Genomic DNA, 19976 nt, shown 5'->3' with positions numbered 1-19976 from the left:
TTGAAGAATGGATTGACAAGAAATTAAACCAATTACAGTGGCTAGTAGGAGGGATTTCCGCTCTGATGATCATGGTTAGCGGAAGCTATTCTTGTGAAGTTAACCGCCTCATCTCGCGTTATTGAGAAGCTAGCTTGCTATCTAGCTAACTTTATCGTTTTGCAGGTTTTGTGTCGGCCTGAAAACGGCCAAGAAGCGACGCACAAAGACCTCCAGTGTTAGCTAAAGAAGAAAGAAAAGGCTGCACAGAGGGGCAGAACAATGCCGCACAATTTTCAACCCGGAGACCTGGTCTTCGCCAAAATGAAGGGGTACCCCCACTGGCCAGCCAGGGTAAACTAGCAGCAGCCAGAGAGAAGCGGGTGGGCGGAGGGGACGCTGGAGTTTTGCTGTGCATCCTTGGCAATGACTGACATAGCTAATATTATAGCCAGCTAGCCTTGCCTCGTGCTTGGAAATATATAACTGCTTTGTTGTCCTGCCAATCTGTTTGCAAAATGTTTGTTGCTGGATCTTTTTTATGCAAAGTATAACCAGGCTACTTGGGGAATGGCGTTCATGTTTGTGTTGTCTACATGTATTTTGTCCAACCAGGCAGTGCTAAGTAGCTAGCTGTACTGTGCTTTTTGGTGTCCGTTGATTGAAGATGCAATGTTTGATTTGCAGACTCGCTGCCCTGTAAAATAAAATCCTAGCTTTAGTTAACTAATCAGATGATTTTTGGTACAGTAAACACAAATATTTACTTTTCTGGAAATGACTTTGATGTGTTCACCTCTTCCCAGGATTTTTGACTGTGATTTGAAAATTCTACAGATTGTACCAGTCAAGGTGTCTGTCTGGAATGAAGGTTTCAGACAAGGCCACAATATTGTCTACTTATTTCCAACCTTCCTTTCCTCATTTTCACAACTTGACTTGAGGATCAGACTACAAAGAGCAGTGAATATATATTCTCTCCTGTACCTAGTTTGGATGTCTCTCACACTTTTGTTTTTGTTGTGTGGTTCTCGTTCTTCTAGATTGAGGATGTCGCAGATGGGGCAGTGAAACCCCCTCCCAATAAAATCCCTATCTTCTTCTTTGGGACCCATGAAACGTAAGTGCTGTGTCTGTTTGATTTAGAATAGCAGGATGGGAATCTCAGGATGGACTTGAAACTGTGGTATATTACATTCACCATTGTCCTTTATTAGATCCGTTTTTATATATATATATATATAGAGAGAGAGAGAGATTGATGCAAAAATACATTTTGATTTGTATTTATTTTCCAGCTGGTTCTGTTTATCTTGTTGTCCACAGCTACCTAATGTGTTGTATGTTTACTTGAAGTATCGCCACTCATATTTCTGTGGACATGTGTCCTCCATGTTTGTTGATGCACTATATTTTCTTTAACTTATTTTAAACTTTTGAAACCCATTCATGAGTTTTTCATAACTGGTTTATGTTGTAAGGGATCTAGGTCCATTTGTGTGTGTGAAAAGTTTAGTGTTTTGGTCGTACAGCAGTAGTTTTGCAAGATAGCAGATGGACTATTCTTAAACCACCACTAGGTGGCAAAATAACTGTCAGTACTGTAGTTTGTTGCCAGTTCATGGCTTTCACATCATGCAGAAACTCTGTGTCATCTACCTGGTAAGCATGGAGTTTGTCTCTGCCAGGTATTGGCTTTTTAATTTAGTGACTCAGAATTAAAGTCTCGTAAATACTGTCGCAATATAAAGTAATGTGTTATCAAATCATGCTCTCTCTTCCTCAGAGCATTCCTTGCGCCAAAGGACCTTTTTGCCTATGAGAAGCACAGTGAGCGCTTTGGGAAACCTAATAAAAGAAAGGGCTTCAACGAGGGCTTGTGGGAAATCCAGAACAACCCTCACGCCTCCTATAGTGCTCCTGCAGTAAGTACATCTTATCAGAAGTCCAACTCAATACCGTTTCTTTAATACTGACCAGCTACAACTGAGTGCTGTTACCCCTGTTTTCTCTTTTGCTGTGCACTTTGGATCCATTTAGATCAGACTCATTCCCCTAAAAAGTGCCTCAGGCCTCAGTTTAGGATGTGATAGATTACAGTACTATGCAGCTCCCTGTTGGTGTTATTATCTGCTCGGTCAGCACTCGGTTTCACATGTTCTTCAACAATCACTTATAAGCGGTAACGGAGCATTAGGTCTCAGACCAACAGGGTTCGAGGCAGCTTCGTCCTCCAAGCAATACGACTGATGAACAACTAATCACACATGGACTATCTGAAATGACTCTATACACACATACAATGACCAGGGTAGCAGACTCGTCGCTTTTCGGCGATATTCGGCATTTTGTTCTCAAAATAGGCCATCCACGTGAATCGTGTGGATCTAAAGGTTGTTTCTCATAGATACACATTTTAGAAGAATACAGGCATAGAAGCTGACCGGATTTAACAGAAAGTCTACTAAAGTGTGACTTTGACCTTGTTTCGTATCAAATTTATTTATAAAGCCCTTCTTACATCAGCTGATGTCACAAAGTGCTGTACAGAAACCCAGCCTAAAACCCCAAACAGCAAGCAATGCAGGTGTAGAATCACGGTGGCTAGGTAAAACTCCCTAGAAAGGCCAGAACCTAGGAAGAAACCTAGAGAGGAAGTAGGCTATGAGGGGTGGCCAGTCCTCTTCTGGCTGTGCCAGGTGGAGATTATAACAGAACATGGCCAAGATGTTCAAATGTTCATAGATGACCAGCAGGGTCGAATAATAATAATCACAGTAGTTGTCGAGGGTGCAACAGGTCAGCACCTCAGGAGTAAATGTCAGTTGGCTTTTCATAGCCGATCATTCAGAGTATCTCTAATGCTCCTGCTGCCTCTAGAGAGTTGAAAACAGCAGGTCTGGGACAGGTAGCACGTCCGGTGAGCAGGTCAGGGTTCCATAGCCGCAGGCAAAACAGTTGAAACTGGAGCAGCAGCACGGCCAGGTGGACTGGGGGCAGCAAGGAGTCATCAGGCCATGTAGTCCTGAGGCATGGTCCTAGGGCTCAGGTCCTCCGAGAGAGAGAAAGAGAGAATTAGAGAGAGCATACTTAAATTCACACAGGACACCAGATAAGACAGGAGAAATTCTCCAGATATAACAGACTGACCCTAGCCCCCAACACATAAACTACTGCAGCATAAATACTGGAGGCTTTCTTGCCTATTTACATCCTTTCGTTCACAGGCTAGGTTATTTTTCAATGTCAGTTTGCATTTGATGCAACTGCGAGATGTCTGAGATTCTCCACTGTTACCACGAGAACCTCCAGCCCTTAAAGGGGCAGCTGAACATTTTTGTCTCACCTAAGTGACTTCTATTTGAGTGTACAGTTGCAAGAAAAGGTATGTGAACCCTTTGGAATTACCTGGATTTCTACAAAAAATTGGGAAAAAATGTGATCTGATCTTCAGTCACAACAATAGACAGTGTGCTTAAACTAATAATACAAATTATTGTATTTTTCTTGTCTATATTGAATAAGTCATTTAAACATTCAGTGTAGGTTGGGAAAAGTATGTGAAAGCTAATTGGAGTCAGGAGTCAGCTAACTTGGGAGTCCAATCAATGAGATGAGATTGCAGATGTTGGTAAGAGCTGCCCTGCAATATAAAAAACACTTTCAATATATGAGTTTGCTACACTTTCAATATATGAGTTTGCTATTCACAAGAAGCATTGCCTGATGTGAACCATGCCTCGAACAAAAGAGATCTTAGAAGACCTAAGATTAAGAATTGTTGACTTGCACAGAGCTGGAAAGGGTTACAAAAGTATCTCTAAAATCCTTGATGTTCATCAGTCCACGGTAAGACAAATTGTCTATAAATGGAGAAAGTTCAGCACTGTTGCTACTCTCCGTAGGAGTGGCCGTCCTGCAAAGATGACTGCAAGAGCACAGCACAGAATGTTCAATGAGGTTATGAAGCATCCTAGAGTGTCAGCTAAAGACTTAAATAAATCTCTGGAACATGCTAACCTCTCTGTTGACAAGTCTACGATACGTAAAACACTAAACAAGAATGGTGTTCATGGGAGGACACCACGGAAGAAGACACTGCTGTCCAAAAAAACATTGCTGAACGTCCACAGTGCTACTGTCAAAATATTCTGTGGACAGATAAAACTACTGTTGAGTTGTTTGGAGGGAACACGCAACACTATGTGTGGTGAGAAAAAAGCACGGCACACCAACTTCAAAACCTCATCCCATCTGTAAAGTATGGTGGCGGGAGCATCATGGTTTGGGCTGCTTTGCTGCCTCAGGGCCTGGACAGCTTGCTATCATTGACGGAAAAATGAATTCCCATGTTTATCAAGACATTTTGCAGGAGAATGTAAGGCTCTCTGTCTGCCAATTGATGCTCAACAGAAGTTGGGTGATGCAACAGGACAACGACCCAAACCACAGAAGTAAATCAACAACAGAATGGCTTCAACAGAAGAAAATACACCTACTGGAGTGGCCCAGTCAGAGCCATGACCTCAACCCGATTGAGATGCTGTGGCATGACCTCGAGAGCGGTTCACACCAGACATCCCAAGAATATTGCTGAACTGAAACAGTGTTGTAAAGAGGAATGGTCCAAAATTCCTCCTGACCGTTGTGCAGGACTGATCCGTAACTACAGAAAACGTTTGGTTGAGGTTATTGCTGCCAACTGAGGGTCAACCAGTTATTAAATCCAAAGGTTCAGTTTTTCTACCCTGCACTGTGAATGTTTACACTGTTCAATAAAGTCATGAACATTTATAATTGTTTTTTATTAGTTTAAGCAGACTGTGTCTTGTTGTGACTGAGATGATCAGAACATTTTTATGACCAATTTATGTAGAAATCCAGGTAATTCCAACGGGTTCATACTTTTTCTTGCCACTGTACAGTATGCCTAATTGAGCTTAGAACATTCCAAAAACCTTTTTATTCAATAACGTTTAGTAATTTCTTATTAAAATACTCTTCTTCAAATGCTTTCATTGTGCTGAAGTACTCCTTGTAAACAATGTCATATTAGAGCCCTGTGTAATTGTGTTTATGTATATAAGTTATTGTATTTTAACACTGAAAGCACCTTGCAATGTATTAGATGTGAGACAGGATTTGTGTTTTACTTTTCTTTATGCACCTCTATAGAACAACTTGTCGGGTGCATTGAAGACTGACCTATTCCTGTCTGGGGAGACTAAGATTATCATTACATGTCATAATAAACCTTAAACCCAGACCAAAGAGCCTAACTCTACCCCAGGACACTATTTTCAAATGTGTATCATGTACTTGTTATTCTCTGAAAATAAGCAAACGTTCTTGCACTTCACATGGATCTTTTTGTGCGTTACCGTGCAAACACCATTTGTCGCCCTTTTGGGCCCTCACCAGTTTGCATCCCTGACTGACACTTGCAAACTACACACAACCACACATACAGTCACCATACTCGCTGCTACTGTTCTTTTATATTATTTTCTGCTCAGTCCCTTTAACCTGTTTACACACATACCATTTTTTATAATTTACCTCATTTATATAGCTTTACCTCAACTGACACCAGTACTCCTGACATTGATATGAGTACTGGTACCAACCGTGTGTGTGTTTCAATCTTATTCATAATGGTTTATTTTTTTTTATATGACTTACTATTTCTGCATTGATGAGGAGTGCTTGCAATTAAGGTTTTCACTGTCCTGTTTATACATGCTGTATCCTATGCATGTGATAAACATTGATTTGACTCATCTCCCCATTCACACCCTAGCCTGCCAGCTCGTCTGGCAGTGAAGCTAATGATGATGCAGCAGGAAGTGATGCAGAGGATGACAAGGAGGCAGTGGTGCCCAGTAAGGCAGATTCAGGAAGTGAGGTAGATTCTGACTCAGGAAGTGAGGATCGAGGAGGTGGTGGCGGCAGTGGTGGAGGAGTGGTCAAGAGGAAGGCCCCTGCTGCCAAGGTGATTGCGAAATTATAATTTTAGTGTTTTGGGATTTTAATGCCCTCTGAACAAAACTGTTGCTTAGATGTGCCTCTGTTATAATATAACATCTCTCTGTTCTATCTTTCATTCAGCGCCCCCCTGTGAAGAAGGCCCGGGGTTCGTCCAGTGACAGGGATGGAGAGGAGAGTGGCTCACCCTCTGAGCCAGAACCTTCCCCTTCTGACTCGGACTCTGGAAAGAACAGTGACCAGGTCAGTTGACACATGCACACGTTGTACACTAGCATGACAATATTAATTGATGGGGTCTTGTTTGTTTGCCCCTGTAGGACTTCACCCCAGAGAAGAAGGCGGCAGCAGGCCGTGGCAGTGGGAAGAAGGCTGGAGGTGGCAAAGGGAAGAAGGTGAGGAAATGGACGCCCTTCAGGTGTCAAACAGTCCTGGGAGCTGAGTAGATAAAGCACTGTTTTGTGTTTCAGTGACTGCTGGTTCTCTCATTGTGTTTTATCTCTCTCTGTTTCTCTCTGTGGGCTGGTGTAGAAGGCGGTGTCTGACTCAGACTCTGACTCTGGGTCTCAGTCGGACAAGAAGAAAGGGGGCAGTGACTCAGAAGATGAGAAGCCACGGCCTGCTCTGTCTGGATCCGAATCTCAGTCTGGCTCCAAATCCGACTCTGACTCAGAGCCACAGCCACCTCCACGGAAGGCCCCTCAAGCGCGCAAGAAAGGTGAGAGCTATAATGTCTGGTATTACACAGTGTATGATAACTGTATTTGTCACTGCATAACCCTCTTTGCCATTTGTCCCAATCAGAGAAGCCTCTGCCAAAGCCTCGTGGTGGACGGAAACCCAAAGCTGCCCAGGCCAGAGCACCGCCATCTTCCTCTGACAGCGACAGGTCAGCATGGCTCTAGTCTGTTCCACATTGGTTGTGTGCTATGTTAATACATTTATAAATGACTTGTATCAATAAATTAGTACATTATGAATGATATCCTATACTGTGTACTATAGCGACAGTGAGCCTGACCGCGTCAGTGACTGGAAAAAGAGAGATGAGGAGCGTCGGAAAGAGCTGGAGGAACGCCGGAAGAAGGAGCAGGCAGAGGAGATCCTCAAGTATCGGGAGAGGGAGAAGGAAGAAGATGAGCAGAGAAAGAAGGACAAGGAGAAGGGAAAGAGCAGTGGTGAAAACAGCTCAGATGAGGGTGTAGATGATCACCCACTGAAGAAGTCCAAGAAACCTCCACCGCCACCTATCCCCGCCCCCTCCGACTCCGACTCTGGACCTGAGGTAACTAGCATGGAAGACTGTGTAAAGAGTGGACATTTGTTTGTTTTTGTATCTAGAATAGATTTGTTGAACATTTTAACCATAATCAGGTGAAAAAATCTGCAAAGCGTTCAGACAGCCAGAAGAAAGGGAGAACAAAGAAAGAGAGAGATCATGGTAAAGGCAAAAAGGAGAAAGAAGAGAAGGAAAAGCGAGCCCAGCGGTCAGAAGAGAGGCCCAGAGGGAGGTAAATGCACATGGCTGAACCAGACAAAAGATTAGAGTACAGATCACATTAGATATCTTCATTAAATATAAATTCACACAGATCACTGATCTCTCTCCCTCAGGTCCAAGCCTGACAAGCCCAAACGCAAACCCGAGAGACCTCCCGAGAGGAAAGTAGAGAAGAAAAAAGGTCAACGCTCAATGTTACTCCCAATTCACCATGTCCATTTGGAAAGCATGCATATGGGAAACTCATTTGCATAGTCTCATATTGTGACAAACGGTTGGTCCGATACAGTGCCAGAGCCAGATAATATCAACTTTATGTCCTCACTCCTTGTCTTTTTGTCTGCACAGAGCCAACCCCAGACGAAAAGCTGCAGAAGCTGCACACGGACATCAAGTTTGCGCTGAAAGTGGACAACCCAGTGAGTAAACATAAGGGGCTCCATTCATTGCCAACAAAAAAGTTATTATCACATAGTTGGGATTTTACAAGCAGCATGACAAGTGGCATGAGGTATATAATTTTTTTGTTTACCAATTAAGGGTTACTTGCACATTGTGGTATTCTATCATGTTATGTCTGCTCTGCAGGACATAGAGCGCTGTCTACTGGCCCTGGCAGAGCTCGAAGCTGTGCCGGTCACCAGCCACATCCTGCAGAAGAACTCTGATGTTATCGCCACACTTAAAAAGGTGCCTTTCCGGCTAAACCCCTGAATGAAAGTTAACTTTATAGAGCCGCTGTGTACATTTCATTATCTCTCTTGTTTTCTGGCCCTTGTGATCCACGCTGTTGTTCTGATTGATGTTTGTCTTACTGTAGATCCGTCGATACAAGGCAAGCAGTGCCGTTATGGAAAAGGCCAGCCAGGTCTACAACAAGTTAAAGGGTCAGTTTGTGGTCAAGTCTGAAATGCCAAGTAAACACAAAGCTGAGGGAAAAGAGCAGGAAGAGGATGGGAAGGAGACACAAAATTCTGGTAATTCTCTCAGCCCATACTTTTACGATCACAACTGATGGACTTCTTCTTTACTGTTCTCACATTCTCCTTAATTTTCATCCTCAGGATATTACTCTTTAATAATGATAATAATTCAGACTTTTATTTTGCCGTGTGTAGCTAACAATGAAATGAAAGGTCCATCATTTGTAGCCAGTATATTGATTTTGCATTACTTGTTATCAGATGTAATGCCTGTGAATGGGGAATCAGAAGTCCAGAAAAAGGAATGTACTGAGTTAGAGGATACCCCAAAGTCACCGGTCCAGGTAGAGAATGATGAGCGTGTGGCTTCAAGCCCCAACAGGTAAATAATATTCTCCTATGTCACATCTTGGTGTACTTCCTTTATTTCTGCTAATATTTGTTCAATGTGTCCATAGTAATATTGCTCTGCTAATTGGTACCATGCCACCATCACAAAGATATGTAGCTCTAGTTCTGAAGTCTTGTCTCTTCTCCATGGTAGGCCCAGTCCTGATAGTCCTACTGAGCAGCAGACGCACACTGATGATGAAACGTACCACGCTCTCTCTGCAGAGACTGAACCACCAGCAATAGAGAGCTGAAGAAAATGGAGCACAATTGTTTAACACAGCTAACAGCTCATTAGTCTCGTCCTGGATACATGGCGCTGTGCTGACCCCTTTGTTGTTCACAATTGTATTTTTCCTTTTATACGACACCTTGGCCTGTCCCCCCGCCCACAAAGCTACTTTGCTTTATTATTCTCCCACATGAACTCTAACTTTGGTCTTTCATATTGTATGTATATTGAAAGATTCCATTTTTAGCACTTCTAACAGGAAATTTAGGGGGAAAAGAGGAGCCTTGTGATGAATGTTCTGCAGTAATTGCATGTCACGTGATTCAAGGCATCTGTTGGCTTTGAGAAAAATATTGGAGCTGATAGAGAACCTAGAGAAGGCCTATGTGTGTTGGACAAGTATGGGTGTCTTGACCGTTGGTTATGAATATTTTTCTTATCTGGTCATTTCTTATTAATTCAGTCTCAACATGAAAATCTAAAGCCATTGAACATAATCACATCACATGTTTTCCAACTAAGGTCCACCTACTTTTTTATAACAAGTATGTTTTCTGAAATTGCAACAACTTTTGACTTGTGGAACTATTCACCCTGTCATCGTGTCTTCTCCATCTGCTTTCAATAACTTGCCTATTGAATGGGATAATATACATTGTGTACAGAGTGAACAATATGATCTTAATCAGAAGTTGTCCATATCCCATGTAGCTGGAGCCCATTTGGCATTTGCTTGTCATACATACTTTGGAAGTGTTTTTAGTGCTATGTAAATTGGTAAAATCATTTGTATCGTTGAATAAAAATCTCAGCATGGTGGTCCTAGTCTGAACACTGCTGTTATCGAAGGCAGCATGTCATCACATGGTACTTCATGGAAGTCCCATATTCCCATAATAAAAATCCAGTTGGGTTGGGGTGTGACTGGTGTAATAACTACACATTACAACCCTTGTAACCAGGCTTGGGATGAGGAATTGCAGTGAATAAGAGTGCATTTGGAAAGTATTCAGACCCCTTCCCTTTTTTCAAATTTTGTTACATTACATCCTTATTCTAAAATTGCTTAAATATTTTCAATTTACACACAATACCCCATAATAGCAAAGCGGAAACTGATTTTTAGAAATAAAATAACCTTATTTACCTAGGTATTCTGACCCTTAGCTATGAAATTCAAATTGAGCTCAGGTGCATCCTGTTTTGATTGATCATCCTTGATGTTTCTACTACTTGATTGGAGTCCACCTTTGGTAAATTAAATTGATTGGACATGATTTGGGAAGGTAAACACCTGTCTATAGAAGATCCCACAGTTGACAGTGCATGTCAGAGTGAAAACCAAGCCATGAGGTCGAAGGAATTGTCCATAGAGTGTTGAGGCAGGATTGTTTCAAGGAACAGATCTGGGGAAGAGTACCAAAAAATGTCTGCAGCATTGAAGGTCCCCAAGAACACAGTGGCTTCCATTATTCTTAAATGGGAGACGTTTGGAACCACCAAGACTCTTCCTAGAGCTGTCCGCCCGGCCAAACTGAGCAATCGGAGAAGGGCATTGGTCATGGAGTAAACCAAAAACCCGATGGTCACTCTGACAGAGCGCCGGAGTTCCTTTGTGGAGATGTGAGAACCGTCCAAAAGGACAACCATCTCAGCAGCACTCCACCAATCAAGCCTTTATGGAGTGGCCAGACGGAAGCCACTCTTAAGTAAAAGGCACATGCAAGCCCGCTTGGAGTTTTCCAAAAGGCACCTAAAGGACTCTCAGCCCATGAGAAACAAGATTCTCTTGTCTGATGAAACCAAGATTGAACTCTTTGGCCTGAATGCCAAGTGTCACGTCTGGAGGAAACCTGGCACCATCCCTACGTTAAAGCATTGTGGTGGCAGCATCATGCTGTGGGGATGCTTTTCAGCGGCAGAGAATGGGAGACTAGTCAGGATCGAGGGAAAGACGAATGGAGCAAAGTACAGAGAAATCTTGATAAACTGCTCAGGACCTCAGACTGGGCGAAGGTTCACGTTCCAACAGGGCAACAACCATAAGCACACAGCCAAAACAATGCAGGAGTGGCTTCGGGACAAGTCTCAATGTCCTTGAGTGGCCCAGCCAGAGCCCAGACTTGAACCCAGTTGAACATCTCTGGAGAGGCCTGAAAATAGCTGTGCAGCGACGCTCCCCATCCAGCCTGACAGAACTTGAGGATCTGCAGAGAAGAATGGGAGAAACTCCCCAAATACAGGTGTGCCAAGCTTGTAGCGTCATACCCAATAAGACTTGAGGCTGTAATCACTGCCAAAGGTGCTTAAACAAAGTACTGAAAAAGGGTCTGAATACTTATGTAAATGTTTTCAGTTTATTTATATATATATGTGTGTGTGTGTATATAAATTTGCTAAAAAATCTAAACTTGTTTTTGTCATGTGTTATTGTGTGTAGATTGATGAGGGGGGGAAACGATATAATCCATTTTAGAATAAGGCTGTAAAGTAACACAATTTGGAAAAAGTCAAGGGGTCTGAATACTTTCCAAATGCATTGTATATGGGCCTATGCTCGCTAGTGCATTTTTAGACTGGTCAGCGGTGTGAAATAGTTTTTTTATGATGTAATATATATTTATGCAAGTTATATAACAAATGAATTGCCATATTTTTACATGTGTTTGTGCTGTCATGCATAATGCTCATTGAGATTGCTGTGGCAAAAAAAAGTCAGGTAGGTCAAAGGCTACATACTGTGCAAAAATTGGACATTGACACACTGACAGACTTGGTGAATTTTGCATGCATTTTGCATAGAGAATATGACTGGAAAATAATTATCATCCATTCACATTAAACTGCGTACTAGACGTATATCTTTCATTTAATTGATTTCCATAATGAGAATTCCACATGAATACAACCAGTCAGCTGACTTTAGACGCCATTTTGTCAGTGGAGTACAGGACGCCCCATCTGGCCTCGCCTTCTCTGGCTGGGATTAATAAACAGTTACGAATCACGGAAAGACAATACCCGGGTGGATGAGAGACTGTCTTGCGGACCGGTTCGCACCCAAAAGACGTCTATTTTGTCCCCGAGGACAGAAGCGACAAAAGTTAGCCAACAGCCATGGCGTTGAAGATTGTTAAAGGGAGCATCGATCGGATGTTCGATAAAAACCTTCAAGATTTAGTACGTGGCATTAGGAATCACAAGGAAGATGAGGTAAAACGATTAACTGTGTTTTCGTTATTGTCTGATTTCACACTGTCAGTAAGTAAACATTCGTGTAACACATCTCATTGCAAAATAGCTAACGTTAGCCAGATCACCTACTATACTATTTGATGGCCTTTCCAACGTTAGCTTTCTGCACAGCTGTAATATGCTATTCCTAGCTAGCTGCTATCCACATATGCAGATAAATTACAATGAAAATATGTAACGTTATATAACAAGTTAACCAAGACTGAGTTGTAAATTCACGAATAACAACTAGATGTCCAATTAGTCAACTCGTTAACTGTCATTACTCAATAATAATCGTCATATGACTAGCTAACTAACATTAGTTTGATAACGGTAACGTTAGGTTTCATCGCCCCTTCGAATCGGGTTGGCCGGTCTTGCACGAGTCTACTTCTTACTGGTGGTGAAACGCTACCTTGTTACTCCTCGTGGCAGGTGGTTTCAGGTGATCACCTTGACCGATAATGTGCCGTACAACCATTCAAACTTTAGTTAACTAGCTAGCAAGTGACAGCTAGGAAACTAACTAGCCAAGCTTATACACCTCAGCTGGTGATGATGCGCGGAATGATAACACATCTGTCTTGTTCAGCACTATATTCTCTTCATTTATTTGCTAACGGGCAGTAGTAAAAAAGTTACTTTTGCGTATAATGGCCTTCTATTGCATTAATACAAATAACAGAGACATGCAAACAAGATCTAGAAGGCGATTTTATTTTGTAGGCCTCTACAGCGTCAGTCAGTGACGTTGCATAGGTGGACGAAAGGATGCTTCTTCCACACACCTCTGACAGCCTAGACTGAAAAACGTTCCCATTTAATTTACCCGTAAGCTACCACACTTTCTCCAATTTAAATAAATGTTATTTGTACAGGTATAGATAAAGTGAACTGATATTCAAGAAGTCAGACAGATCACCCGATGATGGGCTTATATAAATTCACACACTAATGTCATAATCATGCTTTAGTAATATGGTGGTTGTAGATTATACTAGTTATGTATACTGAACAGCAACGTCAGAAGATATTCAATGTGGTTTGGAAAACTTGAATATTCATACAAGAAAAGGTTTACACAAATATTTCCTTAACGGGCACAGACAAAATAACGGTTGATACAGTTGAAGTCGGAAGTTTACATACACCTTAGCCAGTTAAATTTAAACTCAGTTGTTCACAATTCCTGACAATTAATCCTAGTAAAAATTCCTTGTCTTAGGTCAGTTAGGATCACCACTTTATTTTAAGAATGTGAAATGTCAGAATAATAGCAGAGAGAATGATTTTATTTCAGCTTTTATTTCTTTCATCACATTCCCAGTGGGTCAGAAGTTTACATACACTCAATTAGTATTTGGTAGCATTGCCTTTAAATTGTTTAACTTGGGTCAATGTTTTGGGTCAAATGTTTCGGGTAGCCTTCCACAAGCTTCCCACAATAAATTGGGTGAATTTTGGCCCATTCCTCCTGACAAAGCTGGTGTAACTGAGTCAGGTTTGTAGGCCTCCTTGCTCGCACACACTTTTTCAGTTCTGCCCACAAATGTTCAATAGGATTTAGGTCAGGGCTTTGTGATGGCCACTCCAATACCTTGACTTTGTTGTCCTTAAGCCATTTTGCCACAACTTTGGAAGTATGCTTGGGGTCATTGTTCATTTGGAAGACCCATTTGCAACCAAGCTTGAACTTCCTGACTGATGTCTTGATGTTGCTTCAATATATCCACAATTTTCCTTCGTCATGATGCCATCTATTTTGTGAAGTGCAGCAGTCCCTCCTGCAGCAAAGCACCCCCACAACATGATGCTGCCACCCCCGTGCTTCATAGTTGGGATGGTGTTCTTCGGTTTGCAAGCCTTCCCCTTTTTCCTCCAAACATAACGATGGTCATTATGGCCAAACAGTTCTATATTTGTTTCATCAGACCAGAGGACATTTCTCCAAAAAGTCCGATCTTTGTCCCCATGTGCAGTTGCAAACCGTAGTCTGGCTTTTTTATGGCGGTTATGGAGCAGTGGCTTCTTCCTTGCTGAGCGGCCTTTCAGGTTATGCCAATATAGGACTCGTTTTACTGTGGATATAGATACTTTTGTACCTGTTTCCTCCAGCATCTTCACAAGGTCCTTTGCTGTTGTTCTGGGATTGATTTGCACTTTTCGTACCAAAGTACGTTCATCTCTAGGAGACAGAACACGTCTCCTTTCTGAGCGGTCCCATGGTGTTTATACTTGTGTACTATTGTTTGTACAGATGGATGTGGTACCTTCAGGCGTTTGGAAATTGCTCCCAAGGATGAACCAGACTTGTGGAGGTCTTTTTTCTGTGATTTCTCTTGATTTTCCCATGTATGTAAACTTCCGACTTCAACTGTATACAGTTCCCTGTGACGTACTGACAGCTTTTATGGTAGGTAGAAGTGCTCCTGTCTTCATGGGTGTTGCCCCAGTGTTTTCAGAATGATGTCAGTGAAGGTGTTTGGCTAATTAGGCTAGATCATCACAGAGTGGGTCGACAGCGTTTTACCTTGTAGTCCAATAGAGTGCACTGTTGTTAGGATGAGGTTTGGAGGAAGAAGTTACTCCAGAATGAATTCCTTAGGTTTAAGAAATTATGTCACTTAGCAGAGACCATTATGCTGTTATGCTGAGTATATTGCCACCATTCAATAAAATGATGCCAGTCAGTAGCTAGGACATAGGGAGTATTTTATAGCTGAATGCTCTTAAGCAGCAGAGTGAGCATGACCAGGCCTACTAAGAAATGTTGACTTGGGAATGAAATTTAGGCCTAGGTGTGATATCTAGAGCTTACCTGTTCTAACATTTCAAGTTGTCTATCTTGGGTTATTTTTATACACACCTTGATTGGTCACTGCTTCTGGTTTCAGCAGAGTTGTGGTGGCCACTGAGTGCTAATATGCCCTGGCAGTTATCTGGCAAAAGAAAGTTCATGCTTTGTCATGATTTTGTCCATTGCTTAGACAGACATACAAAGCATAATAGCTTTGACTCTATTTCACCACTCTACTAAGCCATGATCTTTTGATTCGGGTCCTAATGTATTCCCCTTTGTGTAACCCAACCCTACATACCTAGATAAGGTGGTTACCCAGCCAACAGTGGACAACTCACTAAAATATTAATTGGGTGTTCTCTCCTGGCCTGCCCAAGGTTTCTCATGGACACTCTATTTACTTTACGCATATATGCTGAGGGAAATAACACCGATCCATCTATTCTGTCGGTCCCTCGTTTTGAAGGCAAGCAGATCTAGGAAGGTGTGAAGGCACACTGAATGCAATTGACATTAAATCCCAGATTTTAGAAGACAATATGTAACACTAACAAGTATGGCAGGTATTTTATTTGCCTATTCATGTCCCCTGATTAAAAATAGTGTCTGAGAAGGTCTCTCCACTGTCTCCCTATACCTCCTTTAGAACCTGTTGTGCTGTAGAAATGTAGGTCTTGGCTCTAGAACAACTGTTACAAATTTTTCAATTGGATCTGAATCAGGGCCTAAATTTTACACCTGCCAAATGTGGGTATATTTTGACATTGGCGTGTCTATTTCACCACCCACGTTGGCAGGTGGTCAGAGATCCACAGTGCGAAAATTTCACTGGCATTTGTGATTAAAAATAGTCAAGTAGGATCATATTTATTGTAAAATAAATGCTGCAGTAGCTGTTTTCAAAGTATTTCTGCCATTTTGTTTCATAATCTCACACTCAATTTGTGCAAATATGTACAAAAAGTAAATCAGCAGATTTTGTTTGTTTGTGTGGTTTAATTCGTGTGATAATACACACATTTCTGTGCGACTTCATTCATAACAAATGTGTTAACAACCCAATATTTTTAATCAACCAAGGTTGTCACTGAAATTAGTATAATATAATAGTAGCTTTATGTATTATTATTTTTATTTATTAATGCCAATGCTGTTTTATATGCTTGTTTTTGCTTAATACTTTGGGATACTGGTGCTGTGTCGGGTTTTATGAGGGTTGCCAGATTGGTGTAAAAAGATGTCGTGTTTTTGTGGTATCGATGAAGGTATTTGATTGGGGAATTAATTTAATTGAAATGTCTAGTAGAGGTCAACCAATTATGATTTTTCAACGCCGATACCGATTATTGGAGGACCAAAAAAAGCCGATACCGATTAATCGGCCGATTTAAAAAAAAAAAAAAAAAAAAAAAAAAAATGTAATTTGTAATACCAATTACAACAATACTGAATTAACACTTTTCTTTTACCTTAATATAATACATCAATAAAATCAATTTAGCCTCAAATAAATAATGAAACATGTTCAATTTGGTTTAAATAATGCAAAAACAAAGTGTTGGAGAAGAAAGTAAAAGTGCAATATGTGCCATGTAAAAAAGCTAACGTTTAAGTTCCTTGCTCAGAACATGAGAACATATGAAAGCTGGTGGTTCCTTTTAACATGAGTCTTCAATATTCCCAGGTAAGAAGCGAGGAGAGGGACGGAAGCTATAATGTTACACTGGCAATACTAAAGTGCCTATAAGAACATCCAATAGTCAAAGGTATATGAAATACAAATGGTATAGACAGAAATAGTCCTATAATTCCTATAATAACTACAACTTAACTTCTTACCTGGGAATATTGAAGACTCATGTTAAAAGGAACCACCAGCTTTTATATGTTCTCATGTTCTGAGCAAGGAACTTAAACGTTAGCTTTTTTACATGGTACATATTGCACTTTTACTTTCTTCTCCAACACTTTGTTTTTGCATTATTTAAACCAAATTGAACATGTTTCATTATTTATTTGAGGCTAAATTGATTTTATTGATGTATTAAGTTAAAATAAGTGTTCATTCAGTATTGTTGTAATTGTCATTATTACAAATAAAATAAAACAATTGTCCGATTAATCGGTATCTGCTTTTTTTGGTCCTCCAATAATCGGTATCGGTATTGGCGTTGAAAAATCATAATCGGTCGATCTCTAGTAGTGACGCCTCTAGCACTGAGATGCAGTGCCTTAGACCGCTGCGCCACGCAGGAGCTTGTACAGTGCATTTGGAAAGCATTCAGACCACTTCCCTTTTTCCACATTTTGTTACGTTAGACTTATTTTAAAATGGATAACACATTTTTTTAAATCCCTCAATCTATACACAATACCCCATAATGCTAAAAGAAAAACAGGTTTATAGACTTTTGCTAATTTTATTACAAATAAAAAAACTGAACGATCACATTTTACATAAGTATTCAGACCCTTTACTCAGTACTTTGTTGAAGCACCTTTGGCAGTGATTACAGCCTCAAGTCTTCTTGGGTATAACGCTACAAGCTTGGCACACCCATTCAATCATAGACTGAAAACCCTCACAAGCCTAAAACATATCTGATCAGAAGCTTGGGTTAATTACCTTATGTGTAAAATTAATGACATTTCAATTGCTGTAAGACTCCTCACCTTAGCCTGTATTTTAGCTGGTTCACAGGTAAACCAGTGGTGAAAAGTAATCCGTGAGTATCATGTGGAGGTTGTCATTCAGTCTGATGTCCTGTCTGGTTTCTGTGTCTCCGCTCAGGCTAAATACATCTCCACCTGCATCGACGAGATCAAGCAGGAGCTCAAGCAGGACAACATTGCTGTCAAGTCCAATGCCGTTTGCAAGCTCACCTACGTAAGATCACAGATCAGCACCCCTCACTGAAACTGCCCTCACTGTGAACAACAACACAGAGATGCACAACCAAAAACAATTCAGCTATATCCTAGGCCTGCTATGCATTATGTTTTGCTAGATAACAGCTACTTTGAATACTGCCCATACTCAGTAAAAGCTATTTGAGAATGCATTTAGCCTGTGAGCTCTCACTGTCCACAGGGACAATGTAGTGGATATCCAGTGCTCTGACTCCCTCTGTCTCTCCCCTTGTGCGTTAACAGTTGCAGATGCTGGGCTATGACGTCAGCTGGGCTGCATTCAACATCGTGGAAGTCATGAGCTCCTCCAAATTCACATACAAGGCAAGATAATCTGTATGTGTGGTATATTTAAAACAAATTGGGATATTCGAGAGTTTTTGAGGTTAAATATGGTGCTTCCTCTCTTCAGAGAATTGGTTACCTGGCCGCCTCCCAGTGCTTTCATGAGAGCACTGATGTAATCATGCTGACAACCAATCAGATCCGAAAGGTCAGTGATGCTTTTTTTAAAATCTTGCACCTTTGGCCTACCTGTCTATGATGTATTAAAGACCATCTCTGATACCGGCTACACTATATATACAAAATGAGTGGATTCAGCTATTTCAGCCACACCCGTTGGTGTATAAAATCTAGAACACAGCCATGCAATCTCCATAGACAAACATTGGCAGTAGAATGACTTTACTGAAGAGTTCAGTGACTTTCAGCATGGCACCGTCATAGGATGTCACCTTTCCAACAAGTCAGTTCGTCAAATTTCTGCCCTGCTAGAGCTGCCCCGGTCAACTGTAAGTGCTGTTATTGTGAAGTGGAAACATCTAGGAGCAACAACGGCTCAGCCACGAAGTGCTAGGCGACACAAGCTCACAGAACGGTGCCGCTGAGTGCTGTAACGCGTAAAAATCATCTGCAACACTCACTACTGACTTCCCAAACTGCCTCTGGAAGCAACGTCAGCACAAGAACTATTCGTCAGGAAATAAAATGGGCTTCCATGGCTGAGTAGACGCACACAAGCCTAAGATCACCATGCGCAATGCCAAGCGTCGGTTGGAGCGGTGTAAAGCTAAAAATCATCTGCATTGGACTCTGGAGCGGTGGACACACTTTCTCCGGAGTGATGAATCACGCTTCATTATCTGGCAGTTCGACGGACGAATCTGGGTTTGGCGGATGCCAGGAGAACGCTACCTGCCCCAATGCATAGTGCCAACTGTAAAGTTTGGTGGATGAGGAATAATGGTCTGGGGCTGTTTTTCATGGTTCGGGCTAGGCCCCTTAGTTCCAGTGAAGGGAAATCTTAACGCTACAGCATACAATGACATTCTAGACGATTCTGTGCTTCTAACTTTGTGGTAAGTTTGGGGCAAGCCCTTTCCTGTTTCAGTATGACAATGCCCCTGTGCACAAAGCGAGGTCCATACAGAAATGGTTTGTCAAGATTGGTGTGGAAGAACTTGACTGGCCTGCACAGAGCCCTGACTTCAACCCCATCGAACACCTTTGGGATGAATTGGAACGTGGACTGCGAGCCAGGACTAATCGCCTAACCTCACTAATGCTCTTGTGGCTGAATGGAAGCAAGTCCTCACTAATGCTCTTGTGGCTGAATGGAAGCAAGTCCCTGCAGCAATGTTCCAACATCTAGTGGAAAGCCTTCCCAGAAGAGTGGAAGCTGTTATAGCAGCAAAGGAGGGACCAACTCCATATTAATGTCCATGATTTTGGAATGAAATGTTACATACTTTTGGTCATGTAGTGTATGTCCTCCCTTCCTTTTTTTCCCCTCTTTCACTTTCTCTACCTCTCTTTCACATCCATTTTTTTCTTTCAGGATCTGAGCAGTCCTAACCAGTACGACACCGGTGTGGCTCTCACTGGCCTCTCCTGCTTCGTGACCCCTGACCTGGCTCGGGACCTGGCCAATGACATCATGACTCTGGTGAGTTACATTCTCCAGCTCAAGAGTTCTTGCTGCACATTTTTGTCTGGTTTCATGCTTCTCTGACCTCT

General features: G+C 41.7%; 2 protein-coding genes across 6 annotated transcripts in view; both read left to right on the top strand.

The window, feature by feature from the left end:
* Positions 1 to 64: 64 nt before the first annotated feature.
* On the top strand, positions 65 to 9829 carry LOC139578361 (hepatoma-derived growth factor-related protein 2-like). 2 transcript variants are annotated; one of them, XM_071405839.1, is made up of 16 exons: positions 65 to 333; positions 1023 to 1099; positions 1766 to 1904; positions 5780 to 5971; positions 6088 to 6207; positions 6285 to 6359; positions 6496 to 6682; positions 6769 to 6853; positions 6970 to 7249; positions 7339 to 7475; positions 7579 to 7646; positions 7814 to 7884; positions 8054 to 8155; positions 8286 to 8442; positions 8650 to 8770; positions 8933 to 9829. In XM_071405839.1, the coding sequence occupies exons 1-16, from the start codon at positions 262 to 264 to the stop codon at positions 9030 to 9032; spliced, it is 1983 nt and encodes a 660-aa protein (XP_071261940.1). In that variant the 5' UTR covers positions 65 to 261; the 3' UTR covers positions 9033 to 9829. The 2 variants fall into 2 exon arrangements, with proteins under 2 accessions (XP_071261940.1, XP_071261941.1); XM_071405840.1 differs by having other exon boundaries at positions 94 to 333; positions 7357 to 7475.
* Positions 9830 to 11938: 2109 nt separating this feature from the next.
* LOC139578360 (AP-3 complex subunit delta-1-like) overlaps positions 11939 to 19976 on the top strand; it is a 51930-nt gene continuing 43892 nt past the window's right edge. For all 4 annotated transcript variants that reach the window (XM_071405836.1, XM_071405838.1, XM_071405837.1 and 1 more), the window contains exons 1-5: positions 11939 to 12223; positions 17839 to 17934; positions 18201 to 18281; positions 18370 to 18450; positions 19798 to 19905. In XM_071405836.1, coding sequence (XP_071261937.1) covers positions 12128 to 12223; positions 17839 to 17934; positions 18201 to 18281; positions 18370 to 18450; positions 19798 to 19905 — 462 coding nt within the window. In that variant the 5' untranslated portion in view covers positions 11939 to 12127. The remainder of the gene's footprint in view (positions 12224 to 17838; positions 17935 to 18200; positions 18282 to 18369; positions 18451 to 19797; positions 19906 to 19976) is intronic.

The sequence above is a fragment of the Salvelinus alpinus genome, chromosome 6, assembly GCF_045679555.1.
Source record: "Salvelinus alpinus chromosome 6, SLU_Salpinus.1, whole genome shotgun sequence".
NCBI classification, from domain to species: Eukaryota; Metazoa; Chordata; class Actinopteri; order Salmoniformes; family Salmonidae; genus Salvelinus; species Salvelinus alpinus.
The sequence above is the reverse complement of the archived record's forward strand: the minus strand, read 5'-3'. Positions and strand labels throughout refer to the sequence as shown.